Source organism: Thamnophis sirtalis, unplaced genomic scaffold (assembly GCF_051295495.1).
Source record: "Thamnophis sirtalis isolate CommonGarterSnake01/CBP01778 unplaced genomic scaffold, rThaSir2_p1.2 scaffold_3, whole genome shotgun sequence".
In the NCBI taxonomy this organism is placed as follows: domain Eukaryota; kingdom Metazoa; phylum Chordata; class Lepidosauria; order Squamata; family Natricidae; genus Thamnophis; species Thamnophis sirtalis.
This window is the reverse complement of record NW_028261383.1, coordinates 173,693,823-173,718,508: the sequence shown is the minus strand read 5'-3', so window position 1 is coordinate 173,718,508 and position 24,686 is coordinate 173,693,823. Positions and strand designations below refer to the sequence as shown.

Below are 24,686 nucleotides of genomic sequence, written 5' to 3'. Positions count from 1 at the left end.
CCAAGGTTCCGCCACCACCTGGTGGCCAACCAGTCTCACCTCGCCCTGCTCCACCTCCTCCAAGGCCGACTCATAAACCCCCTCGCTGTCGGAGTCTGGCGACAGCTCTAACAGCTCCTGCCGGGCCACAACAGATAGGCTATATCAGAAACAGGACTAGGTAACTCTAGACCCCCGACTAAAAATTAGCTTTTAGTAAACTAGCAATCCTGATCCCAGGCTCATAAAAGTTCTTGGGATCATTACATCAGCAAGAAGCTGGAGGTTTCCCCATTACTAATGAAGGAACCCATACAAAGAAAATCAGAAACTCTCTGTCCTAGTGAGATATCACTGAAGTCTTCTTCCTAAAAGGCCTTCAGGCCAGAATGGAAATAAAGCAAACACATACAAAGAGGATAAATAATATAAACAGGGAGAGAGTGGTATTAGTTGAGAGCAATTCAATTGCTGGAATTCTTGTAATCCCATCCTTATCATCTCAGTGCATTTTCTCTAGAAACTCTGGATTTTTAGATAGCTGCCGAAGAATATGAAAACGTCTGAAGAATTCAATCTAAAATAGTTAATTTTTGATCCCAGCAAACAGAAGCAGTATTATTCGCAAACAGTGAATAAAACTGGAACTTCTCCAGCCACAGCTAATTGGCAGGGGATCTGGGAACAAGTTGTGTTTTGAGAACTGCATTGGCAAAATGGAACATTCCATACAAACCAGAGCGCTTTGCATCACTATTGGGCCCAGATCTGCCTAGCGAATGCAAACTTTACCAAACATTGAGTAACACATCAGGCACATGACCCACGAATCATGCCATAAAAGTTATATACAAAAAAGGGAAGGAAGGAGAGAAGGAGAGAAGAAAGGAGGGAAGGAAGGAGGAAAGGAAGGAGGAAAGGAAGGAGAGGAGAGAAGAAAGGAGGGAATAAAGGAGAGAAGAAAGGAGGGAAGGAAGGAGGAAAGGAAGGAGAGAAGGAGAGAAGAAAGGAGGGAATAAAGGAGGGAAGGAGAGAAGAAAGGAGGGAAGGAAGGGGGAAGGAATGAGGGAAGGAAGGAGAGAAGGAGAGAAGAAAGGAGGGAAGGAAGGAGGGAATGAAGGAGAGAAGGAGAGAAGAAAGGAGGGAAGAAAGGAGGGAAGGAAGGAGGAAAGGAAGGAGGGAAGGAGAGAAGAAAGGAGGGAAGGAAGGAGGGAAGGAGAGAAGGAGAGAAGAAAGGAGGGAAGGAAGGAGGGAAGGAAGGAGAGAAAAAAGGAGGGAAGGAAGGAGGGAAGGAAAGAAGGAGAGAAGAAAGGAGGAAAGGAAGGGGGAAGGAAGGGGGGAAGGAAGGAGGGAAGGAAGGAGAGAAGGAGAGAAGAAAGGAGGGAAGGAAGGAAGGAAGAAGAAGTAAGATTGTTGTAAAATAAGATGGGTGTATGGGATGGTAAGAAAGCAATCTCAATTATATTGTCAATTGTAGGGGAGAAAAATTGTTATACATATTATTAACAACAGTTATGAGATTTTATAATTGTGAATGTATATATGAGAAATAAAAAATTAAATCTAATAATAAAAAAAAGAAAACAAAAATGGAGCTTTAAGAGGCGAAAAATATGGGATACATAGGGAAGATGTAGTGTATTAGATGCAATGCACCTGGGAAGATTTAGTTATATTCTCATGATCTGGGGCCAAGAAGATAACTTTATCATTTACCAATGTTTTCTAATTATTACTTTTAATTTAGGAGCTGAATCTCTTTAGTGTCAATAGCAACTAAGGTTTTAAACAGTAATGTTTTCCAGCATGGGTTGAGAGATGCTGGGAGTGGGTTCACCGACAAATGCGCGCTCGACAAAAGCACGCCGACGAAACCGCGGCGAGAAAACGGCGAGTTCTAAATAGCGCCGACGAATGAGCACAGAAGCGCGCCGAAAAGAGCGCGCCGAAAAGAGCGCGCCGACAAAAGCGTGCCTTCAACAAACAATAACAACCTAATAACCCTAATCCTCACCCTGAACCTAGCCCTTGCCTTAACTGAAATCGCGCTTTTGTGGGCGGGTTTTGTCGGCGCGTTGTTGTGGGCGTGTTTATGGCGTTGCAATTTTCTCGCCGCGGTTTTGTTGGCGCATTTTTGTCGTGCGCACATTTGTCGGGTCACGCTGGGAGTGAACCTATGGCATGAAAACATGCTTCTTGTCTGACTTGGCCTCTCCTGATTACGGATTATATTTTTCCAAGAAGTTGCAGTTTTTCCTAAGGCAAAATGCTTACTGTTATCCTTAATTACTCTATAATTTGCTTCAGGAATCTTTGTGTCTGTCTTCTTAAACCCAAAGGAAGTCTATTCAACGGCTTAACTCCGCAAAAGAATATTCATTACAACAAGGACATGTCTGGCCAATGTGAAGATCGTATAACAGTGAACAGAAGAGAAGGACATTTGTTAAGTTTACTGATATACTTACTTGACGGTTTCTGTGATGTTCCCTAAATGGGTGAACTGCTTTGAGTAACTGACGCACATCTGGAATCAAGAAGAAGCCACGTGAGGAATAGACAAACATGTGATAGACTTGGCTGCCTCTTCTCCATTCAAAATCCCTCAGGCAACACTCATATTCCTTCCGTTAACAAGCCCAACTCTTACGCAAGAGTCCGCAGCCTCCTTCCCCACAGAACCCAGGAACATATTTCTCATGTAATCCATCCCCCATCCAGTAGCTGTGGTTAACTCTCTCCTGGGACTTGCGGACCACTTATTCACAGTTGCTGATGGCGGTCAGAACTGAATCTTTGGGGAGGTCAACAGACATGTGGGTGACCCATTCCAATCTGATGCGCAGGAGCAAGATACTTTAGATAAAGATTACTGGACCCTCACCACTTTCGGAACTTTTTCCCCCCTTGGCTAAACCAGGCGTGGGTGTGGCCAGCCTGTCACGTATCCGGCCCGTGAGCTGGCAGTTTGACAGCCCTGCTCTAAGGTTATATTGCTGAGGCTGGACCCCAAAGAAGGGTAACCCATGATGGGTGCGTCACAGATGGAGGAACAGACTAAATACAACCCAGCGGAATGGGAAATGACAAGAATACCATGTTGGCAGGATACTTCAAGATTGGAGGTATTTAACAGTGACTAGGGAAGAGCAGAGGGGAAATACAAATAGTACTGGTGCTGGCTTTGACAAGCAAAGTCAGTGGGGAAGCCAGCAGGAGATCGTAAATGGCGATAATGTGATGTCGCATCTAATGGCCATGCAGCAGAGGTGGTATTCAGCAGGTTCTGACCAGTTCTGGAGAACTGGTAGTGGAAATTTTGAGTAGTTGGATTGAATTGGATTTGATTTATTGGATTCATATGCCGCCCTTCTCCCAAGGACTCAGGGCGGCGAACAACATTAAAAACAAACAAACACATAATACAAAAGTAAAAAAAAAAAAAAATAGAATATCCCAAACAAACCCAATTAGAATTAACAACAACATTTTAAAAAAAAATTCGAATTAAAATTAGCAATGATCAATAATTTATTTTGTTTTTGTATATAATGTTGAGTTGCTATGATAAATAATAATTGGATATGAGAAGGGAAGGTTAGAAATATCCTTGGACTACATATAAAGGTTATTAATCACAATAATTATTATAAAAAATAAAATTAAACTATATACAGTTAAATCTTAACCAAGATGGGGAAAATGCTATGATATATGATATAATTAAATAAAGAAAGGAGAATGATAATAAATTATATACATGGAGGATGGAATTTTTGGTATTAAATATTATGGATGTTTAGCTAAAACAGGATATGAGGATTTGATGTTAATGGAGGATTTTATAAACAAGTAAATGATATGCCAGCATGTGGTTATGGATTAAATCTTTGGTATAGTTAATGATGAAGGATGTTTAAACAACTGTAGTCAACTAAAAGTGGAGGTATGATGATGTTAATATGGTAAACATTTGAGTTAAGATATTTGAATTAATATGAATTAATGGAAGAGATGCACAAAAACTTGTTGTAACCAGCTGATATACTTTTTAATAACATATGCTTGTTGTGTTTTTTTTTCTTTCTCTGTTTTGTTTTTTGTTCTTTTTTGTTTTGATTTTTTTCCCCCACTGTTGTGGGTATGTGTTGTTTATGTAACAAAAAAATAAAAAAAATTATTAAAAATAATAATAATAATTTATTTTGTTTTGTTCAGGCCAGGCTGGCTTGCTGGAAAAGCCAACTTTTTGGGGCGCGTCGGAAGGACCGGAGGTCGGGGATTATACAAAGCTCCGGGGGCAGCTCATTCCAGAGGGAAGGCGCTCCCACAGAGAAGGCTCTCCCCTGGGGGTCACTAGCCGACACTGTCTGGCCGATGGCACCCAGTTCAGAGAAATACCACCTCTGGCTGGCCTCGCCCCATCTATTCTCTGCCTCCCGAGTCCCAGCTAATTGGGAGGGAGTGGAGATTTTACAGTATCCTTCCCCTGCTACGCCCACCAAGCCACACCCACCAAGCCACAGAACCGACAGTAAACGTTTTTGAATCCCACCACTGCAGGGGTAGGTTCCGGCTACTGCTACTCCTGGTTCGCTCAGGGATGCTCTGCGTGTGCATGTTTAATGCACACTATGCACGCATGCGCAGTATTTTAAAAAAGTTTTTGTGCATGCGCAAAGCAAAAAACCAAGATGGCAGTGCCTACAGCGCCGCTGAGAGCACGGGTTCGGGGGCGTGCCAGGCCAAGTTACTACCTACTTGGCTGAACCAATCCAAACCGGTAGGAACCCACCTCTGCGCCACTGCCATGCAGGATTCGCTTAAATGCGCCAAGCGAAACTACTGCAACTGCTGTGGTAAGTTGATGCAGTCACCTAATGCCATGCTTTATGATCACTTAGCATAGAGTTGGGCTTGTTAAGGGATTGCTTAACAATTACTTTCATTAAGGGAGGACTACTTGAACTAGTGAGAAACAATAGCACAGATCTAGGCAAAATGCAGAGGAATCACAAATACTGTTAACATTTGGCTGTAAAAGCTAGACAAAGAAAAATAGATTCCTCTGAATTGTGGCACTGGAGGGAAAATGTTGAGAATACCCTGGACCACAAGATGAATCCAAATGTTAATTCTACACGAAGAACAAGTCTTCTCACTGGAAAACTAAAAAAAAAAGCTAAAGCTTGATATTTTGGACACACAGTTTGAAGAGAACAGATTTTGGAGTAATTGCTAATACTTGGGGAAATCAAAGGCATTCAAAATGGGGTCAACAGAAGTCAAAATTGCTGGATGCTAGCAATAGCAATAGCAGTTAGACTTATATAGCGCTTCATAGGGCTTTCAGCCCTCTCTAAGCGGTTTACAGAGTCAGCATATCTCCCCCAACAACAATCCGGGTCCTCATTTTACCCACCTCGGAAGGATGGAAGGCTGAGTCAACCCTGAGCCGGTGAGATTTGAACAGCCGAACTGCAGAACTGCAGTCAGCTGAAGTAGCCTGCAGGGCTGCATTTAACCACTGCGCCACCTCGGCTCTGCTATCTCTGATAGTGACAACATCATCTTATACAAGCACTCAAGGTAACTCTTTCTAATAGACAATCCTGCTGAAATATTATCCATTGGTTCATGAAAAAGTGGATGCAACTGAACAGCAATGAAGTGAGAATCAAGTCTTTGGACAGTTTTTATTTTCTTTCTTAAAGTTTCTATTTTAAAAACCACCGAACCATCTTCAAATAGTTTCCTTACGCGCATAACTTCTCTAATATCCTTTGGAATGGTAAACAGCCTAAGCAGCCAAGTTCAGCTTGGCCCAGACATCTGCTCCAGATATGAAACAGGATTTTTTAAAACAAAAATAGCAAAGTAGACAAAGAATTCCACCCACTCTCAGTCTACTACCTAACTCTTTACCTGACCACAGTTTATACCAAAAATGAGTTTTGATGAGAGGAAAAAACTGCTTAAAAAAAACCAAAGAGACGCTTTCTCACCTAATTCCACACATCCTTTGGGAATTCTCACTTTCCACCGCAAAAATGCACACATACATGCGTACCGACAAGTCAGGTAAACAGCAAATGTGGCTGCTAGTATTAAAATTTCAACTCCCATGAAAGCTCATTTAAATCAGACTCTCATTCTAAGCGGTTGGACCCTTCTCCAGATGTACTGGCTCCCTGAACAACTTAGGAGTTGATGTCCAGGGTTCCACCACAAAACCGCGTTCGACTAAAGTGCGCTCGACGAAACCGCGTAGCTGACATCATCAACAGGGCGACAACAGCGCGGAGACAGAAGCACGCTGTAAACGCTAAACCTAAAATTAACCCCTAAACCTAAACCTAACCCCCCTAAACCTAATCCTAAACCTAACCCTAAACCTAACCCTTAACCTAACCCTAAACCTAACCCTTAACCTAACCCTAAAGCTAACCCTAAACCTAACCCTAAAGCTAACCCTTAACCTAACCCTAAACCTAACCCTAAACCTAACCCTTAACCTAACCCTAACCCTAACCCTAACCCTAAACCTAACCCTAAACCTAACCCTTAACCTAACCCTAACCCTAACCCTAAACCTAACCCTAATCCTTAACCTAACCCTAAAACTAACCCTAACCCTTAACCTAACCCTAAAACTAACCCTAACCCTTAACCTAACCCTAAACCTAACCCTAAACCTAACCCTAAACCTAACCCTTAACCTAACCCTAACCCTAACCCTAAACCTAATCCTAACCCTTAACCTAACCCTAAAACTAACCCTAACCCTTAACCTAACCCTAAACCTAACCCTAAACCTAACCCTTACCTTAAGTTGAATCGGCTTGCTTTCAAAGCGCTATTTAAAGCGCCCTTCTTTCTCCGCGCTCGCTGTTGTCGCCCTGTTGATGACGTCAGCGACGCGGTTTAATCGGGTGCGGCTTAGTCGAGCGCGGTTTTGTCGTGCCACGGATGTCCAGCACGTTTAGAGAGAGGGCCTTTAGGTTACAACCCTTCTTCACCCATTTCTGTCCAAGATCTCTCCAAAAGCAACAATCAGAAAAATGGTGTGGCTGAAGAATGAAAGAACTACAAGGGTGCAGGAAGAACTATGTACATCAGGGACGTGCAGTCACTAGAGGCAAGGGAGGCGGGGCCTCGCCAGTCTCCTCAGGGAAAGGAAAGAATTTTAAATAATTTTTTAAAAATAATTAAAGCCAGGGTAGTTGCTACCAGATTTCAAGTCACAGTGGCTTGGTGTCTGCTCTCAGTATTAACTAGGAAGAGGCCAGAGAACTAGGGGCCTCTTTTGCATAAGGAATTTTTCTCCTTTTAAGAGATAACCAAGGGTTAACCAGCAAAAAAATTTGTATGCAAAGGAGGCACGTGTTCTCTCGCCTCCTGTAGAGGGCATTTTTAGAGGCTTTTTAGAGTTCTCTGGGAGCAACTAGCTCAGTCTGACTCAGAACTCTGGCCTTTCATGAGGGCAGGGCAGGGAGAAGCAGAGTTGAAATCGTCTCTGAAACAGCTGGAAAAGGTAGCAATAGCAATAGTTAGACTTATATACCGCTTCATAGGGCTCTCAGCCCTCTCTAAGCGGTTTACAGAGTCAGCATATTGCCCCCATCAACAATCCGGGTCCTCATTTCACCCACCTCGGAAGGATGGAAGGCTGAGTCAACCTTGAGCCTAGTGGGATTTGAACAGCCGAACTGCTGAACTGCAGTCAGCTGAAGTAGCCTGCAGTGCTGCATTTAACCACTGCGCCACCTCGGCTCAGTGTGTGTGTGTGGGGAGGGGGGAGGAATTCAAAAAGTTTGATCAGAAGGCAGCAGGGGAAGGGGGGGGGTATGGCAGAGGAGCTGCTTTCAAGCCTTTGGAAAATATATCCAATCCAACTTCTGTGTTTGTGTTTGAGAGTGAGTGAATGAGAGAGGGATCGAAGTTCTCTGTGTGCATGTGTCTGTTTGAGAGAGGGGGGGAGGGAAGGAGAGAGGGAGGAAAGGGGGGGAGGGAGAAGAAAAAGAATGGGAAAACTTATTTTGCAAGGGGGGCAAATGCTGTCGCTTTAAATCGGAACTGAGCATGCCTGGCTATGGAATTCTGGGAGTTGAAGTCCACAAGTCTAAAAAGCTGCCTCACCAGGGCTAAAGCTGACCGCACATCACTGATGTACATAGTAAGGAAAGGTCAGAATGCCTTCTATCTCGTCTCTTAGAAGAGAAGAGCTTTGTGCCCCTTTTCAGGCTTCAGCTTTTACTACCTCGTGCTGTTGCCTCATTAGCTTCACAAGCTCAGTGTACTGGGCAGTTGTTGCTGGGGAAATGTTGCCTCCACCCCGCTGCACAAGCATGAATTCTTCCTTGTTCACGGGAGCCGGGGGCACCTAAAAGAAGAAGAAAGCAAACATTGGAATTAATCACTTCTGAAATTCTATGCCTTCGTGGATACCTTTTTTTTACTATCCCAGCAAGGGGAAATCACGTCAGGGCTCTGTTTTACTAAAGGCAAATTGTTCTGTGCAAAAAACTGACGTGGGCTTTTCTAGGCCTTGTTTCAGGCCTGCATTTATATTCCTTTTAGAATTTTGGCCTGCCACACTTTCTCTTGTTTCATTATGCTGTTTCTTTAAGTATAGTCAATGAGAGGGGGGGAATAGACAGGAGTAGGATTTTGGAATGTATTGTTTTTCATTCTTTGCTAGAAGCCAAGGTCATCCTTTGTTCTCCACACCAGTACACCTGACCGGAAGAAGCTGGGCGTAGACGCCAGCGTGGAAGAATGAGATTGGACCATGTGATGGACTGTGGGTGTGGGGACAAGATCGTGAACTTTTAACTGGGTGGGATTCTGATGTAACTTCCAGAGTTGGAATCCCCATAGCACGATGCTAACATGCCTGCTTTATTAAATTGAAACTTTAAGCATAGTTTTGCCTTCGACTCTGATTTAATTCTACATGGTATTTGGAACGCTGACATCTTGGAGGAAAGCATGCAGATGAACAGCTATACTTCAGGGATTTAGGAGAATTGCAGAAATATTCTGCACCAACACAGACTTTAAGAAGGCGCTTAGCTGGAGGCTCTTTTCTGACAAGGGACCACAGGATGTAATATAGGGAGTACAATGGGTTCAAATTTCAGCCCATTTGCAGAAACTGTTCCTCTTTTGAAGAGAGGCCGCCTGTCAGGCTTTAAGTGAAACTCTCATTGTCCCCTAAACTTTCCCCCAAACCCGTTTGGCTTGCACTTCATTTTTCTCCTCAAGGAGAAAATAGAGGACAGAATTAAAACCAATCAGCACTAAAGAGGATCAGGCTCCATTCTCCCACTTCAAAGAGAAAGCCAAGCCCTCTCTGCAGGAGGATTTCAGAGTAAAGGTATTGAACAAACAAAATGTCAGCGTTCCAAGTATCATGTAGAATTAAATCAGAGTCCAAGGCAAAACGATCCTTAAAGTTCCAATTTAATAAAGCAGACATCTTAGCACATCTGTGTTAATCCCAATTCTGGAAATGACATCAGAATTCCACCCAGTTAAAAGTTCATGATCTTGTCCCCACAACCACAAATCCATCACATGGTCCAATCTTCTTCTCCCACACTGGCACCCACACCCAGCTGCTTCCGGTCAGGTGTAAAAGTGCGGAGACAAAAGATGACCTTGGCTTCTAGTAAAGAATGAAAACAACACATTCCACAATCCTACTCCTTTCTATTTCCCCCTCCCATCGACTTTACTAATGAAACAGCATAATGAAATAAGAGAAAGTGTGGCAGGCCAAAATTCTAAAAGGAATATAATTGCAGGCCTGACACAAAAAAACAAATAAGCTTTGGGGTGAAGCTTCTGGCTAGAGATGAGGTTTTCTTTCTGAAAGCCCAGCCACTAACATGATCTGGCAAATCCATGGAGGTGGAGAGCCAGTTATCCAATCTGATTCATTTTCCATGCCTGACACAAGAACTGCCCTGCTGGATCAGACCAATTCGTTTTGATCTGGCCCAGGTTCTATTGGTCTGATGCTTCTTACAAAGATGATCTCTTGCTTGTACATTTGAAAACATATAGCAATAGCAATAGCAGTTAGACTTATATACCGCTTCATAGGGCTTTCAGCCCTCTCTAAGCGGTTTACAGAGTCAGCATATTGCCCCCAACAACCATCCGGGTCCTCATTTCACCCACCTCGGAAGGATGGAAGGCTGAATCAACCTTTGAGCCGGTGAGATTTGAACAGCCTAACTGCAGAACTGCAGTCAGCTGAAGTAGCCTGCAGTGCTGCATTTAACCACTGTGCCACCTCGGCTCGACTTAAGCCATGCCTAACTGAAACGAATATTTTGACAGCTGCCGTTTCTTTAAAATTAAAATAAATAAATGGCAAAACAGAATAAAATCCTGGCTGCAGGCACTCAGATTAAATGAAAACATCCAATTGGCCAAAAATATATCTGAGATTACAATATTCTTGCATGAGATCATTAAAATCTCATCAGATTTCAGGCATTTCCTTGAACCGAAGAAGTCGCCAAACTCATTTTAAGTGAAGTTCTCTTGGAAGTCTCGTAAGCCAGATACTCCAATTTTCTGCCATCAAAATTGCTTCACACTTAAGAGAAGATGGTACTAAACAAGTAGGATGTTGACATATCAACTACGAGTCAAGGGACACGCTCCCTCCCTAGATGGACGGAAAAACAACTTGCCTTACATATGTCGACAGGGAGCCCACTTTGTGACGCCTCAATCATGGGGTCCAGCCCTTTGGCCTGGCATAAGAGCAGCTTGGCTCCCTCAATGTCATTCCGCTGCTTTGCTCGGAGAGCTGCCTGTTTCAATTGCTTCCTCCGGTTTTCTAAGAAGGTCAGCTGCTGTTGAGCTGCAGGGAGGAACGGCAAGCAAAGGAGATACTATTCAGAGTAATTGGTAAACCCAAGAAAGGAAATTTTCCACCTGGATGAGGGAAACTCGTTATATAATCCACTAATTTGCTCATGCTCTGTGCAAAACAGTTGCCATTTAACAACAGCACGGGGGAATACAAGAAGACATGTACTCAAGATGATTTTGAAGATTTGTAAACCTATCCTCTTCTCGGGTCTCGCTAAGTTGCTCAGTGTGATGGGTATATGTGTGCGGGTTCCTGGGAGGAATGAGTGAAGAATGTGTACACCCAGAAGATACACTCCCAACGAGGGTTCCACCACAAAACCGCGTTTGACTAAAGGGTGCTCAACGAAACCGCGTAGTTGACGTCATCACAGCGCGACAACAGCGCGGAGAAAAAAGCACGCTGTAAACGCTAAACCTAAAATTAACCCCTAAACCTAAACCTAACCCCCCTAAACCTAACCCTAAACCTAACCCTTAACCTAACCCTTAACATAACCCTAAACCTAATCCTAACCCTTAACCTAACCCTAAACCTAACTCTAAACCTAACCCTAACCCTTAACCTAACCCTAAACCTAACCCTAAACCTAACCCTAAACCTAACCCTTACCTTAACTTGAATCGGCTTGCTTTAAAAGCGCTATTTAAAGCGCCCTTCTTTCTCCGCGCTCGCTGTTGTCGCCCTGTTGATGACATCAACGACGCGCTTTCATCGGGCGCGCTTTAGTCGAGCGCGGTTGTGTCGTGCCACGCCCAACGAGAACACCCAATGGTGAAGGTCATCCTAGCTATCTAACTAAAGCATTATTGGGCAGACAGGATACCCAAAGATTCAGGAAGGAAAAAGCTAAGGCATAATTTCATACTGCATGGTTGAGAGAAAGCAGTGAGAAACCTATAAAAGAACTACCGTGTTTTCACTCGTTTTTGCCTTCCCCAGCCCCCAAGAGCCCCCCCCCTCCAAACCCTCTGCACGTCCATTTTTGTGAAAAACGGGATGCGTGGGCTGGGATTTCAGGAGGCCAAAAATGCTGTGTTCAGTGTACAAGACACACCCAGATTTTTACTCTCTTTTTTGGGTGCGTCTTATACTCCAAAAAATACGGTACTACAGTATGTAGCTGGAGGGTTGCACCAGTAGTCAAATATGAGAGAAATTTTTTGAGAAGTTCTGTCCATCCTAGTCAACCACCTGATCAGGGGTGGGTTTCAACCGGTTTGCGGCGGTCCCTGCGAAACGGTTGGTCGGCGAACCTGGAAGTAAGTAACTTCCAGGAACGGCGAAGGGCCCACCTGCCCGCCCACGCTTCTTACCCGGTTTTGACGAGTTCTGCGCTTCCACGCATGCGCAGGACGCATACAGCGCCTGCGCGATCCTCCAGGAGCAGCTGGAGCATCGCACAGACGCTGGTACGCATGCGTGCACTGCACGCGTGCACGAGGACGCCGCCGGCCCCGTTCCAACCAAACCGGTTGGAACGGGGCGAGAAACCCACCCCTGCACCTGATCATCATCACCGAAAAGTGCAATGGAACAGATACTTGAATTTGCCTAGTTTCTTCTTCTGTCTCTAACTCACAGTCTTTATGCACGCCAAAGAATGCAAGTCACAGGTTTTACATTATTGACCGGGTTGAGGACCCCAGTAGCAAAATGATGCAGAAGAAAAAGGAAATGAGTAAAATGGAAAGAAAAAAAAAAAGAACCACTTACCTTTTCCAATATTCTTTGGGGCACTTTTAGCAGTGGGCGCTGGCTTCGCAAGGGCAGCTTGTGGGCCTGGCTGATGGGGTAGTTTCGGTTGGACTGAGGGAGCCAGCTTGGATGATGCCGGAGAGGAGTCGGGCTGAAAGAGCAAGGATTAGACCTATGAAGTAGTTCCTTCTGGGATTCAGCACCATTTCCACAGTTTAAAAAATCCAAACATTATTGGAGGTGTTCTGACCCCCCTTATTTGCTCATTAACAGACGACAGTTAAAAGGAAATAACTTTATCAGTCTTGGCTCACGCTGGCTGCAAGCCCAAAATAAACATAAAGTCTCTTGCAAACAAGGGTTACGCAGCAGGATGCAGAAACAAAACTCTTACAGCACCAAGTTTTCAAGAAGCAAAATCACTTATCCAAGTGTCTCACAAACTCAAACAGGAATGGAACTGAATTCTCCATAAACGAACGACAAACCACGAAAGAACGATGAACGAACGTTGACTTCTGCAACTAAGGCGTGGCACCATCTGTCTTTTTATCTCCAGAAGACGACACTAACGATCCCCAGCTGCATTGTTAGTCCTGCATCCCGACTCAACTCACAGCAAACTTCTGCTGAGTCACAACAGGAGGTATGGCAGATGCTTTGGCTGGTGTCTATTGAAGAGTGTATTACTTCAATAAAATCACACAATCCTAGAATTGCCCAGGGCAATTTAGATCAGCAAGGCCAACCAACTGCTCAGTTCAAGAATCCAAAAAGAACCCACTACTTCTCAAGATAATTGGTTCTACTATCAAACTGCTCATATGCCATTTTTTCTTTTCTTTTAAGAGAAAGATAGCCATCCCAGCTCTCAAAAAGATAGAGGAGAACCTCTCAGTTATGATCATTTCGGCCAAGTAAAATACTGATCTGTTGTAAGAGCCTTTTGGGTGAAACTTTGTTGTTGGATTATGCCTGCCCCTCTTTGTTAACTGCAAATCTTGCCTGAAGGGGAAAGTGGAAAATGACATGGTGCCCAGGTTCCCACTAGGTTAGCTTCAAGTGTACACATGCAGAGTTAGGATGTCAAGGATCCCCCAATATGTACTGTGTTGTGGCCCAGCAGGTGCCGTTGGAGCTGCCACCAGACTCCGACAGCGAGGGGCCCTTTGAGTCGGCTCTGGAGGATGTGGAGGACCCTGGACAGGGTTCCGACTCCAAGCAGGGCACAGAGAGGCTGGTTGGCCACCAGGAGGCGCCTGAGCCTTGGACCAGTGGGGAGGAGACAAGGGAGAGTGAGCCAGAGGCCAGTAGTGAGTTGTTCCTGGATGCACGCCATCGAAGAGCAACTAGGCTCAGGAACAATTACGCAATTACAGGAGGTGATTGTACTCAGCTGGTGGTCATTAGGCTCCTCTCCAGACTATAAAAAGCTACTTGTGCACACGCCCCTCTTTGCAGAAGTCAACACAGGATTGAATGTCGGAGGACATTACTGTGAGCTTGGCAGGCTGGATTGCTGCCAAGCCTTATCTGTGTTTATTGCTGCCTGAGTTTGTCTGAGTTGCTGCCAAGGTCCTTATCTGTTTGTTCTGCTTGGCTTTCAGCCACCAAGGTCTTGGTGTCTTGCTATTAAAGTACATTCCAGTTAAGCTTGTCTCAGCATTCGTTACTGGATGGAGGAGGGGGTCAGAACAGTACTGTATGAGGTTTAGGGAGGGGACAGGAGACAGTCATTGTTCCACCCTTCAGCAAAAAACTGCCCCCCCTTCTCTCCCGAGGCCAGCTAACTCTTTCCCTGGTGGTGGGTAGGACAGTTGAAGACCCCAAAACTGTATTTTACTTAGCTGCCTTCCCTACCCATGTCTCACTTCATAAAAACTTCTTGGTAGTTTTTTTAAAACTCTTAATTCCGAAGAATTCTGTTCTCTACAAGCGTTTCCAGATTTGCTTTTAAACTTTCTATTTCTTGGTTTCTATCACCTTTTCCACTCTTGCAATTTCAAATCACACATCCTCCTCTAGTCAAATAACCCCACGTTCAAAAATAAACCTTGTTCCTTCCCAACTTTTTCATAATTAGCCAAAAATACGAAGTCACACCTTTTGCTAGGAAAAATATACATATATTACCTCCAAAGTATTTGTGGTTGGTTTTCGCTTTTAGTTTTTAAATTTCAAATCGCAGTTTGCGAAGATAAAAAGCGCATCAAATTCAGTTCACCTTTAAGGCACAAGACACTCTTTCACATAACCATTTGCACCTCCTTTTCACTGACTCTCACTCTATACCATAATTAAATCTTTGTTATTTTTAACACACTCATTTTAATAGCAATAGCAATAGCAGTTAGACTTATATACCGCTTCATAGGGCTTTCAGCCCTCTCTAAGCGGTTTACAGAGTCAGCATATCGCCCCCACAGTCTGGGTCCTCATTTCACCCACCTCGGAAGGATGGAAGGCTGAGTCAACCTTGAGCTGGTGAGATTAGCAATAGCAATAGCAGTTAAGACTTATATACCGCTTTATAGGGCTTTCAGCCCTCTCTAAGCGGTTTACAGAGTCAGCATATTGCCCCCAACAACAATCCAGGTCCTCATTTCACCCACCTCGGAAGGATGGAAGGCTGAGTCAACCTTGAGCCGGTGAGATTAGAACCACTGAACTGCAGATAACAGTCAGCTGAAGTAGCCTGCAGTACTGCACTCTAACCACTGAGCCACCTCGGCTCTTAATAATTTTATATGGCCTTATATATACAACTAGCTGGATACCCGTGCTCCACTACGAAACTATGTGATCGGGTTTGATAAATCAACACTGACAGCTTGAAAATTAATGAGTAGTTACGACAGAAGCCTCTCCTATCCTATCTCCTTCTCTCCCTCAGTCTAACTCCTTAGCATGAGAGCATGTTAATCTATATATATAAATACTGTATAAGAAATACTAATGATCTGATGGTAATTTCAAAAAATATTTTCTTAGCGAGCATATAGAAGCCAAGAGGAACATACATGTCAAATTTCAAGTTTGTAGGCTTTTTACAGTTCTGGAGATTTCATGATTAGTGAGTGGATTTGGCTTTTTTATATATATATATATATATATATGTATGTTTTTTTATTTGTGCTGATAAATAAATAAAGGAAGACTAGTATAGATCTATTTCAAGCTATTTAGCTCTCATCAGCTAGCCATACCCTTACTGGGATTCGAACCTGTGGCTAGCTGATGAGAGCTAAATAGCTTGAAATAGATCTATACTAGTCTTCCTTTATTTATTTATCAGCACAAATAAAAAAACACAAATATAACAAAGGCAACAGTAAAAATATTGGGTTTCTGTCTGGATGGACTCTTGTGACGAGCCTAATGACAGAGAGTGGAAGTGTGACCTTCCTCCCACACTTGGGCATACCAGGGGTTGTGACTTTAAGTATGTATTTGGGAATGTCAGTTTTCCTCCATGCCCAGAGTTTAACATTATAGATCTGTAAGATTCTGTCTGTGATGGATTGATTATACTCAAAATAAATATGGAACTAAGAAATTCCAGATAGCGTATGATTAAGATTAGGAAGGATATAAATTGTTTAGTGTTAGCCTAGCAAGGAGAAGCCAAGTTCAATTTAAAGATGTTATTAATTTCTTACTCTTTTTTCAAATATATTCTAGACTGTTTTTGTTAAAGATTTATACCGTGTATTGGTTCTGGGAAGTCAGGGGAGGGAAGGGGGGGGAGCTAGGGGGGAGGGAGGGAAGTATATTAGGTTTGAGGAGGGGTGTTAGATATTAAAGTAATATGTCTGCACATGTATACTGTCTTCTCTTATTTTTTCTTTAAAACTAAGATATGTTAAGTATATTGATATGGAAGTATAAATACCATCAACACAAAAGGGAGTTTGCTCAGAAGCTGAAATACACCAAGTGAATGAGAGGAAGAGTGGGAAGCAGAGGAGAGAAGAAAGATAGGAAGAGAGGGACAGGAGAGAGGGTGAAGGGGGGGAAGATGAGGTGTATAAGGAGGAGTGGTAAGGGAAGAGAGGAGAAGGAGAAAGGAAGGGGAAGTAGAGTAGAAAATGATGGAGGGAAGACAGGATGTAGAAGAGTGGGAAGCAGAGGAGAGAAGAAAGATAGGAAGAGAGGGACAGGAGAGAGGGTGAAGGGGGAAGATGAGGTGTATAAGGAGGAGTGGTAAGGGGAGAGAGAAGGAGAAAGGAAGGGGAAGTAGAGTAGAAAATGATGGAGGGAAGACAGGATGTAGAAGAGTGGGAAGCAGAGGAGAGAAGAAAGATAGGAAGAGAGGGACAGGAGAGAGGGTGAAGGGGGAAGATGAGGTGTATAAGGAGGAGTGGTAAGGGAAGAGAGGAGAAGGAGAAAGGAAGGGGAAGTAGAGTAGAAAATGATGGAGGGAAGACAGGATGTAGAAGAGTGGGAAGCAGAGAAGAGAAGAAAGATAGGAAGAGAGGGACAGGAGAGAGGGTGAAGGGGGGGAAGATGAAGTGTATAAGGAGGAGTGGTAAGGGGAGAGAGAAGGAGAAAGGAAGGGGAAGTGGAGTAGAAAAGGATGATGGAGGGAAGAAAGGAGGTAGGGAGGGGGAGGAGATAGGCAGAAGAAAGTGGTGGATAAGGCATAAGCAGGGTGTATGGAGAGCAGAAGAGCCAATAATTGGTTTCTATTTTTTTTATTTTTTTCCGGGAGTTGATGGCAAGATTCTGCCTGTATAATTCCCAGGATGCAATCTAAATGCAAGAGTGAAAATTAGCAGACGCAGAGTGAAGCTGTCTTCTTTTCACGTGTATCTGCCAAACTTTGTGAAATCAACTTAGCACTCCCAGGTGGGAGATGAAGGAACATTTTTCCTCGTATCTTGCTTTAGTTGTGCAACATTGTAAGAAGTGCCGTGTGGCATAATGTTTCTATTCAAGATGGTCTTTAGCTCTGATTAAGGAGAAACCTAGATGGTTTTGATTAAACTTCCTCCCACCTCTGCACAGTTAAGATAATTAGAGGAAAGTGTTTTCTCCTTTGTCTCTTGCAAGTTCATTTGTCACCAGCAGAAGAAAAGGGGACCATCTCTGTTGCAATTTTGAAAGTTATCCCGTGATACAGAGGTAGAAAGACGGGCAGGAACTGGCATTCCTGACAAACAATACCAACCAAAGCAGACATCAAAGGCTTTTTTTACAGTATAAGGTGCAATTGATGAAGGTAATTTAAGAAGTGATTGGGTTGGTTAGACAATTTAAAATAAAAAAAGGGGAAACAATATAATCAATTCCACACAGAGAAGGTGACAGTTAGAAGCAGGTGGGAATATTGTATGTATTTGGTCTGATTAGGGTTTCCAGCCGTGACCCGTCAAAACCGCGCCTGACTAAACTGCGTCGCTGACATCATCAACAGGGCGACAACAGCGAGCGCGGAGAAAGAAGGGCGCTTTAAATAGCGCTTTGAAAGCAAGCCAATTCAACTTAAGGTAAGGGTTAGGTTTAGGGTTAGGGTTAGGATAAGGTTTAGGTTTAGGGTTAGGTTTAGGGTTAGGTTAAGGGTTAGGTTTAGGGTTAGGTTAAGGGTTAGGATTAGGTTTAGGGTTAGGTTAAGGGTTAGGTTTAGGGTTAGGTTTAGGGTTAGGTTAAGGGTTAGGTTTAGGGTTAGGTTTAGGATTAGGTTTAGGTTTAGGGGGGTTAGGTTTAGGTTTATGTGTTAATTTTAGGTTTAGGGTTTACAGCGTGCTTCTGTCTCCGCGCTGTTGTTGCCCTGTTGATGACGTCAGCGACGTGGTTTAGTCGAGCGCGGTTTTGTCGGTGAACCGTTTCCAGCTACTCCCAATATATACCCAGTTCTGTCAACCATGGCACACGCATGTTGTTAGAGGAAAGCATTTTAAGATCTTGCCTAGCACTTAATCCAACCTTTTTGCTCTCTTCTGCATCTTCATCCGCGGTTGCTAGTTTCATCGCCGTTTCAAGAATCCCTCCCAAACTCTGATCTCCTGGCAAAGATTCCACTCCTTGAATAGGTGGGAAACCTGCACAAAGAAGGTGAAATGAAAGTTAATTTAAATAAGGCATCACTGCCAGCTGCTCGGGGTCATTCTTGGCTACTTAGCAGTCACTCATTCACTAATTGGTAAGGAATCAATTTCTTCATGTATTTGAATAAAATTACAGAATTTGATCTACCTGGCTATTCCGGCAGGCCTGGGGCTGTTGACCTCATTGTTGAGGTCCAGCCCCAACCGAAACGAATGGATCTGTGTTGTTTTTAACTTGTCTATTTTTATTCTTATTTCTTTTATTGTTTTTTCCCCTCGCTGTAAGCCGCCCGGAGTCCTCCAGGATTGGGGGACTATAAATAAAATTAAACTCAAACTCAATGCAAAGACCAAGCACTCTTGATTAGGACTCAAAGGAAGACAAATCTGTCTAATCAAAGAAAGCAAAACCTGAAATGAACTGACATACTTCAGGCTGAAAATAAAACTCTCCCGTGTTGTGTATAAAAAGATTCTTGCATAGCCCACCAGGAGTGGGTAAAGTTTAAAAGCTCTCTTTATGCGAGTAGGAGAGCTTAGCAGGGGAGTTTTTAAAAGGGACAAGGCTACCTGTGGAGAAGGGACGTGCAGGCAGGGGAGGCAGAGCCCCACCACTGTCATCATGAAAAGAAAAAAAAATGTAAAAGGAAAACGGCAAGAGCTGAGATCAGGCTGAGCTAGTTGCTGCCAGAGTCACCGTGGATGACTCTGCTTAACTGTTTAAAAAAGCCTCTAAAAAGCGCCCTCTACAGGAGGAGGCAGGAGAACGACGGGAGTGAGTGAGAGAGGGAAGGGGGTAGGAGAGATAGTCCAATCCAACTTCTCTGTGTGTGTGTGTCTGTTTGAGAGAGGGGAGAGGCAGGGAGGGAGGGAGAGAAGGAAGAAAGAGGGGGAGGGAGAAGAAAAAAGAATGAAGGAAACTTATTTCGCAAAGGAGAAAAACAAATGCTGTCGCTTTAAACCGGAACTGAGCATGCCTGGCTGGGGAATTCTGGGAGTTGAAATCCACAAGTCTAAAAAAATTTGAAACCCACCACTGTGTCAGTGCCTCACCAGCCATAAACCTCACCGCACGTCACTGCTGTGGAGGTAAGAGATGTGATCCGCTCCATGACCTGCCGTACTCCTGGATATGCTTTCCTAACCCTGACACTGGAAATCTAGAACAATCCTAAAGCAAACAACGTAACTAGCAGAATTGGAAATTAAATACCTGGTGGTACAGGAAGATCAGCAAACTCCACAGGTTTCCCGGCTTTATGAGATTTGATGGCCTCTTGATATTGCTGGAAGAATTTAAAAAAAAAAAAAGCAATAAGCTACAAAACTCCTTTAAAAATGGCCTTTGTATATAACAAGGTTGGTTCTGTCCAAACGGTTGCTTATAATATTATTTTTATGTTGCAATGCATAGCTGTGCCGGAACACGTATACAACAGCAGTAATGATTAACCATAGCATTAATTAGATGAGTAAAACAAACTGTTTACCTCTAAAACAAACTGTTTAAAACAAACTGTTTACCTCTAAGCATTAAGCAGATCAGTAATCACAGACTCTTAATTATAAGCGTTGATTAAATCAGGGGTTACAACTGATTAACTCTCAAACATTAATTAAGGATTAGAAGTTTGCATGCTGGTAAAAGATTTATTGACTATGGGCATTCTTTAGGTCTACATGGAAGTAAATGAGTTACCATATACCATAGACTTGTACAACCATGATTGGTCCACATAGACCATGTGGATCCACCCTTTCCTTGTGTATCCTCAATAAAAGAGGCCTCCCGGGATTCTATTCCGTGTCGGCCCATCCCGAGAGAGACCTGCCTCCGAGTCTTCTTTCATCATTGGCTTCATGGGCGACCCGCGGAGAAATCGCATTTTTATATCTTCCATCAGGAGCATCAAGAATATTCTCAAATAATCAGTCAATCAATACTGCTAAGAAAGAATATAACAGCCCTCTTGATAGAGAGCCGAGGTGGCGCAGTGGTTAGGGTGCAGCACTGCAGGCCACTTCAGCTGACTGTTATCTGCAGTTCGGCGGTTCAAATCTCACCGGCTCAAGGTTGACTCAGCCTTCCATCCTTCCGAGGTGGGTGAAATGAGGACCCAGACTGTGGGGGGCGATATGCTGACTCTGTAAACCGCTTACAGAGGGCTGGAAGCCCTATGAAGCGGTATATAAGTCTAACTGCTATTGCTATTGATATATTCCATATAACTCCTAGGATGCTGGTTACAACAAATGGGTTTTGTAGCCCCACAAACCTTGTATGTTGTTGGAGAAGGCTATTATAAGAGGTTTTGCACTAAAAGGCCTGGCTTGCTTTGCTGTCATTGTCAGTGACAATAATACCAAGGGGTTAGAATTTGTAAATCTTTCTATTGCACATCAAAAGCAATAGCAATAGCAGTTAAGACTTATATACCGCTTCATAGGGCTTTCAGCCCTCTCTAAGCAGTTTACAGAGTCAGCATATCGCCCCCAACAACAATCCGGGTCCTCATTTTACCCACCTCGGAAGGATGGAAGGCTGAGTCAACCCTGAGCCGGTGAGATTTGAACAGCTGAACTGCAGAACTGCAGTCAGCTGAAGTAGCCTGCAGTGCTGCATTTAACCACTGCGCCACCTCGGCTAAGCAGAGTCATCCACTGTGAGATGAAAGAGCCACTGAAAGAGCCAAGGTGGCGCAGTGGTTAAATGCAGCACTGCAGGCTACTGCTAGATCAGCAGTTCAGCGGTTCAAATCTCACCGGCTCAGGGTTGACTCAGCCTTCCATCCTTCCGAGGTGGGTGAAATGAGGACCCGGATTGTTGGGGGCAATATGCTGACTCTCTGTAAACCGCTTAGAGAGGGCTGAAAGCCCTATGAAGCGGTATAGAAGTCTACTGCTATTGCTATATCCACTGTGACTCTGGCAGCAACTAGCTCAGCCTTTTTCCTTTTACATTTTCCTTTTCTTTTCATGATGACAGTGGTGAGGCTCTGCCTCCCCTGCCTCCACGTCACTGAACCTATAATTCCACCACATCTTTCCACAGGGAGACAACAGGAAAAACCAGAGCACATTCGAGAATTCCAAATTCTGCTCTGCTTCCTCTTCCCAGTTTCACCCCGAGAGTTGATGCAGCCAATGAACATCCAAAGTCACAAATGGCAGCCACTTCACCTTCACGATCCGTTCGTGCATCCTGGCCTTCCTGTCCTCTCCTTTGCTCTTTGCCTGGGCAGCCGCCACCTTGTATCGGTCCATCCTCTGCTGCAAGGCCTCCATCATATCTCGAGGGGGCGCCGGCCGCTCTGGAAACCAAAGTTCAGTTCAGTTCAGTTCACTTTATTTGTATGCCGCCCTTTTCCCTGGGGGGACTCAGGGCGGCTCACAGTTCAAAGGGGGGGGGGGGGAAAGGACAAACAATTTACAACATAAAAACATTACATCATTTAAGAACTCAACAGTCATACAATTCGAGTAGGGGTTGGAGTCTTTAACCCCAGGCCAGCCGGGACAGCCAGATTTTAAGTGCGGCGCGGAAGGTCTGGAGGGTGGTGAGGGTCCGGATCTCCATGGGGAGTTCGTTCCAGAGGGTCGGAGCAGCCACCGAGAAGGCTCTCCTCCGAGTAGTCGCCAGTCTACACTGGCTGGCTGATGAATTCGGAGGAGGCCTAATCTATGCGATCTTATCGGTCTAGTGGAGGTGATTGCAGTAGGCGGTCTCTCAAGTACCCAGAAGGTAGCACGCTGCAGAAAACATCTATCACATATCTTATAAAAGCTTGAGGCCTTCCAGGTACTCAACCCAAGAGTAGTCACTTTGACCAAGGGGGGAGGTCACCTGACCGAGGGTACCTCCCTAGAAGCAATGTTTTCTAAATATTAAAAGCACAAATTTCCCCTACCTATATTCATAGGGACCCAAAGGAAGTTTTAACTAAAGAATCACGTCTCTCGTATAAAATAGTTGCTCTGTGACGGGACTCTGCTGGCCTTATTAAGACACAGAGGGAGCAGAGTAGAATAGGTTTAGAAACTTTTCAACTCTTTTCACGAGTAAGTCAAGCTAGGTAGCTGTTTTGGCCCAGCAGGAGCCGTTGGAGCTGCCACCAGACTCCCGACAGTGAGGGGCCCTGTGAGTCGGCTCTGGAGGATGTGGAGGACCCTGGACAGAGTTCCGACTCTGAGTAGGGCGCAGAGAGGCTGGTTGGCCACCAGGAGGCACCTGAGCCTTGGACCAGTGGGGAGGAGACAAGGGAGAGTAAGCCGAAAGCCAGTAGTGAGTTGTTCCTGGAGGCACGGCATCGAAGAGCTAATAGGCATCAGGAACAGTTGCGCAGTTACAGGAGGTGATTGCGCTCAGCTGGTGGTCATTAGGCTCCTCTCCAGACTATAAAAAGTCTACTTGTGCACATGCCCCTCTTGCAGAAGTCAACACAGAATCGAATGTCGGAAAACTTTGTATGAGCTTGGCAGGCTGGATTGCTGCCAAGGCTTATCTGTGTTTATTGCTGCCCAAGCTTGTCTGTGCCGGTTTGCTGCCAAGGACCTGTTTGTCTGTTAATTAAATGCTGTAATTTATCTCTGTCTCGGAGTGTGCTTGGGTGTGGAACGAGGGGGGTCAGAACAGATAGCTATGAAGTTTGCTCCTTGAACTTTCTCTATTTGTTTCCCATTTCCCTCATTGTTCGAATGAGAAACCCAATTCTACCTAGTATGAGATATATTAATTCTGGAGGAATTAATAAATTGAAATAATATAAATTGAAATAATACATAAACAAAGAAGCATTATTATCAAGAAACAGGAAAGAAAACCAAAGTGTTTTGGAGTTCTCACCGGCTGTCCTTGAGACTCCTTGGGCTGGATGACTGACTGCTTGAGCAAGGGGTGTGGCTGTTGCCACCGGAGTGTGTTGTACAGGTGAAGATAACATCTCCTTGGGTAACTGATCTGTGGAAATCAGATAAACAACTAAAAGTAAGTTAAAAAGCTAATGAATAAGAGAGCCTGCATTTCATCCTCTTCCTGTCTACCAGACATTCCAAGCTCCACTGTTTCTCTGCCCTCTTGGAAACAGCCCCTCCCGCCAGCGATTCTGATTACATTTCACCCCAGCCCATCCTTAACTCAGGAACTCAAAACGTACCGATCGATTCAAATATACATTAACAATGATTTCTGTTGTGGCCCAGCAGGAGCCGTGGAGCTGCCACCAGACTCCGACAGCGAGGGGCCCTATGAGTCAGCTCTGGAGGATGTGGAGGACCCTGGACAGGGTTCCGACTCTGGGCAGGGCGCAGAGAGGCTGGTTGGCCACCAGGAGGCGCCTCAGCCTTGCACCAGTGGGGAGGAGACAAGGGAGAGTGAGCCGGACGCCAACAGTGAGTTGTTCCTGGATGCCCGGCACCGAAGAGCTGATAGGCATCAGGAACAGTTGCGCAGTTATAGGAGGTGATTGTACTCAGCTGGTGGTCATTAGGCTCCTCTCGAGACTATAAAAGGAATGATTGTGCACACGCCCCCTTTGCAGAAGTCAACGCAGGATTGAATGTCGGAGGACATTACTGTGAGCTTGGCAGGCTGGATTGCTGCCATGTATCTGTGTTTATTGCTGCCTGAGTTTGTCTGAGTTGCTGCCAAGGTCCTTATCTGTTTGTTCTGCTTGGCTTTCAGCCACCGAGGTTTTAGTGTCTTGCTATTAAAGCACATTCCAGTTAAGCTTGTCTCGGCATTCGTTACTGGATGGAACAATTGCGTAATTGTTCCTGACGCCTAGTAGCTCTTCAATGGCGTGCATCCAGGAACAACTCACTGCTGGCCTCCAGCTCACTCTCCCTTGTCTCCTCCCCACTGATCCAAGGCTCAGGCGCCACCTGGTGGCCAACCAGTCCAGTCTCTCTGCGCCCTGCTCAGAGTCGGAACCCTGTCCAGGGTCCTCCACCTCCTCCAGAGCCGACTCAGAGGGCCCCTCGCTGTCAGAGTCTGGTGGCAGCTCCAACGGCACCTGCTGGGCCACAACAGAGCACCAAAGACCCCCCTTAGGTCAACCGTGAGCTACAAA

At 44.6% G+C, this 24,686-nt stretch overlaps 1 protein-coding gene across 1 annotated transcript in view; it reads right to left on the bottom strand.

Moving 5' to 3' along the window:
• CC2D1A (coiled-coil and C2 domain containing 1A) overlaps positions 1-24,686 on the bottom strand; it is a 70,116-nt gene that overhangs the window by 28,306 nt on the left and 17,124 nt on the right. The window contains 8 exon segments of the mRNA XM_087710975.1: positions 2,448-2,506; positions 8,240-8,362; positions 10,689-10,861; positions 12,590-12,722; positions 18,497-18,612; positions 19,832-19,904; positions 21,799-21,929; positions 23,462-23,575. Of these exon segments, the coding sequence (XP_087567101.1) occupies positions 2,448-2,506; positions 8,240-8,362; positions 10,689-10,861; positions 12,590-12,722; positions 18,497-18,612; positions 19,832-19,904; positions 21,799-21,929; positions 23,462-23,575 (922 nt within the window).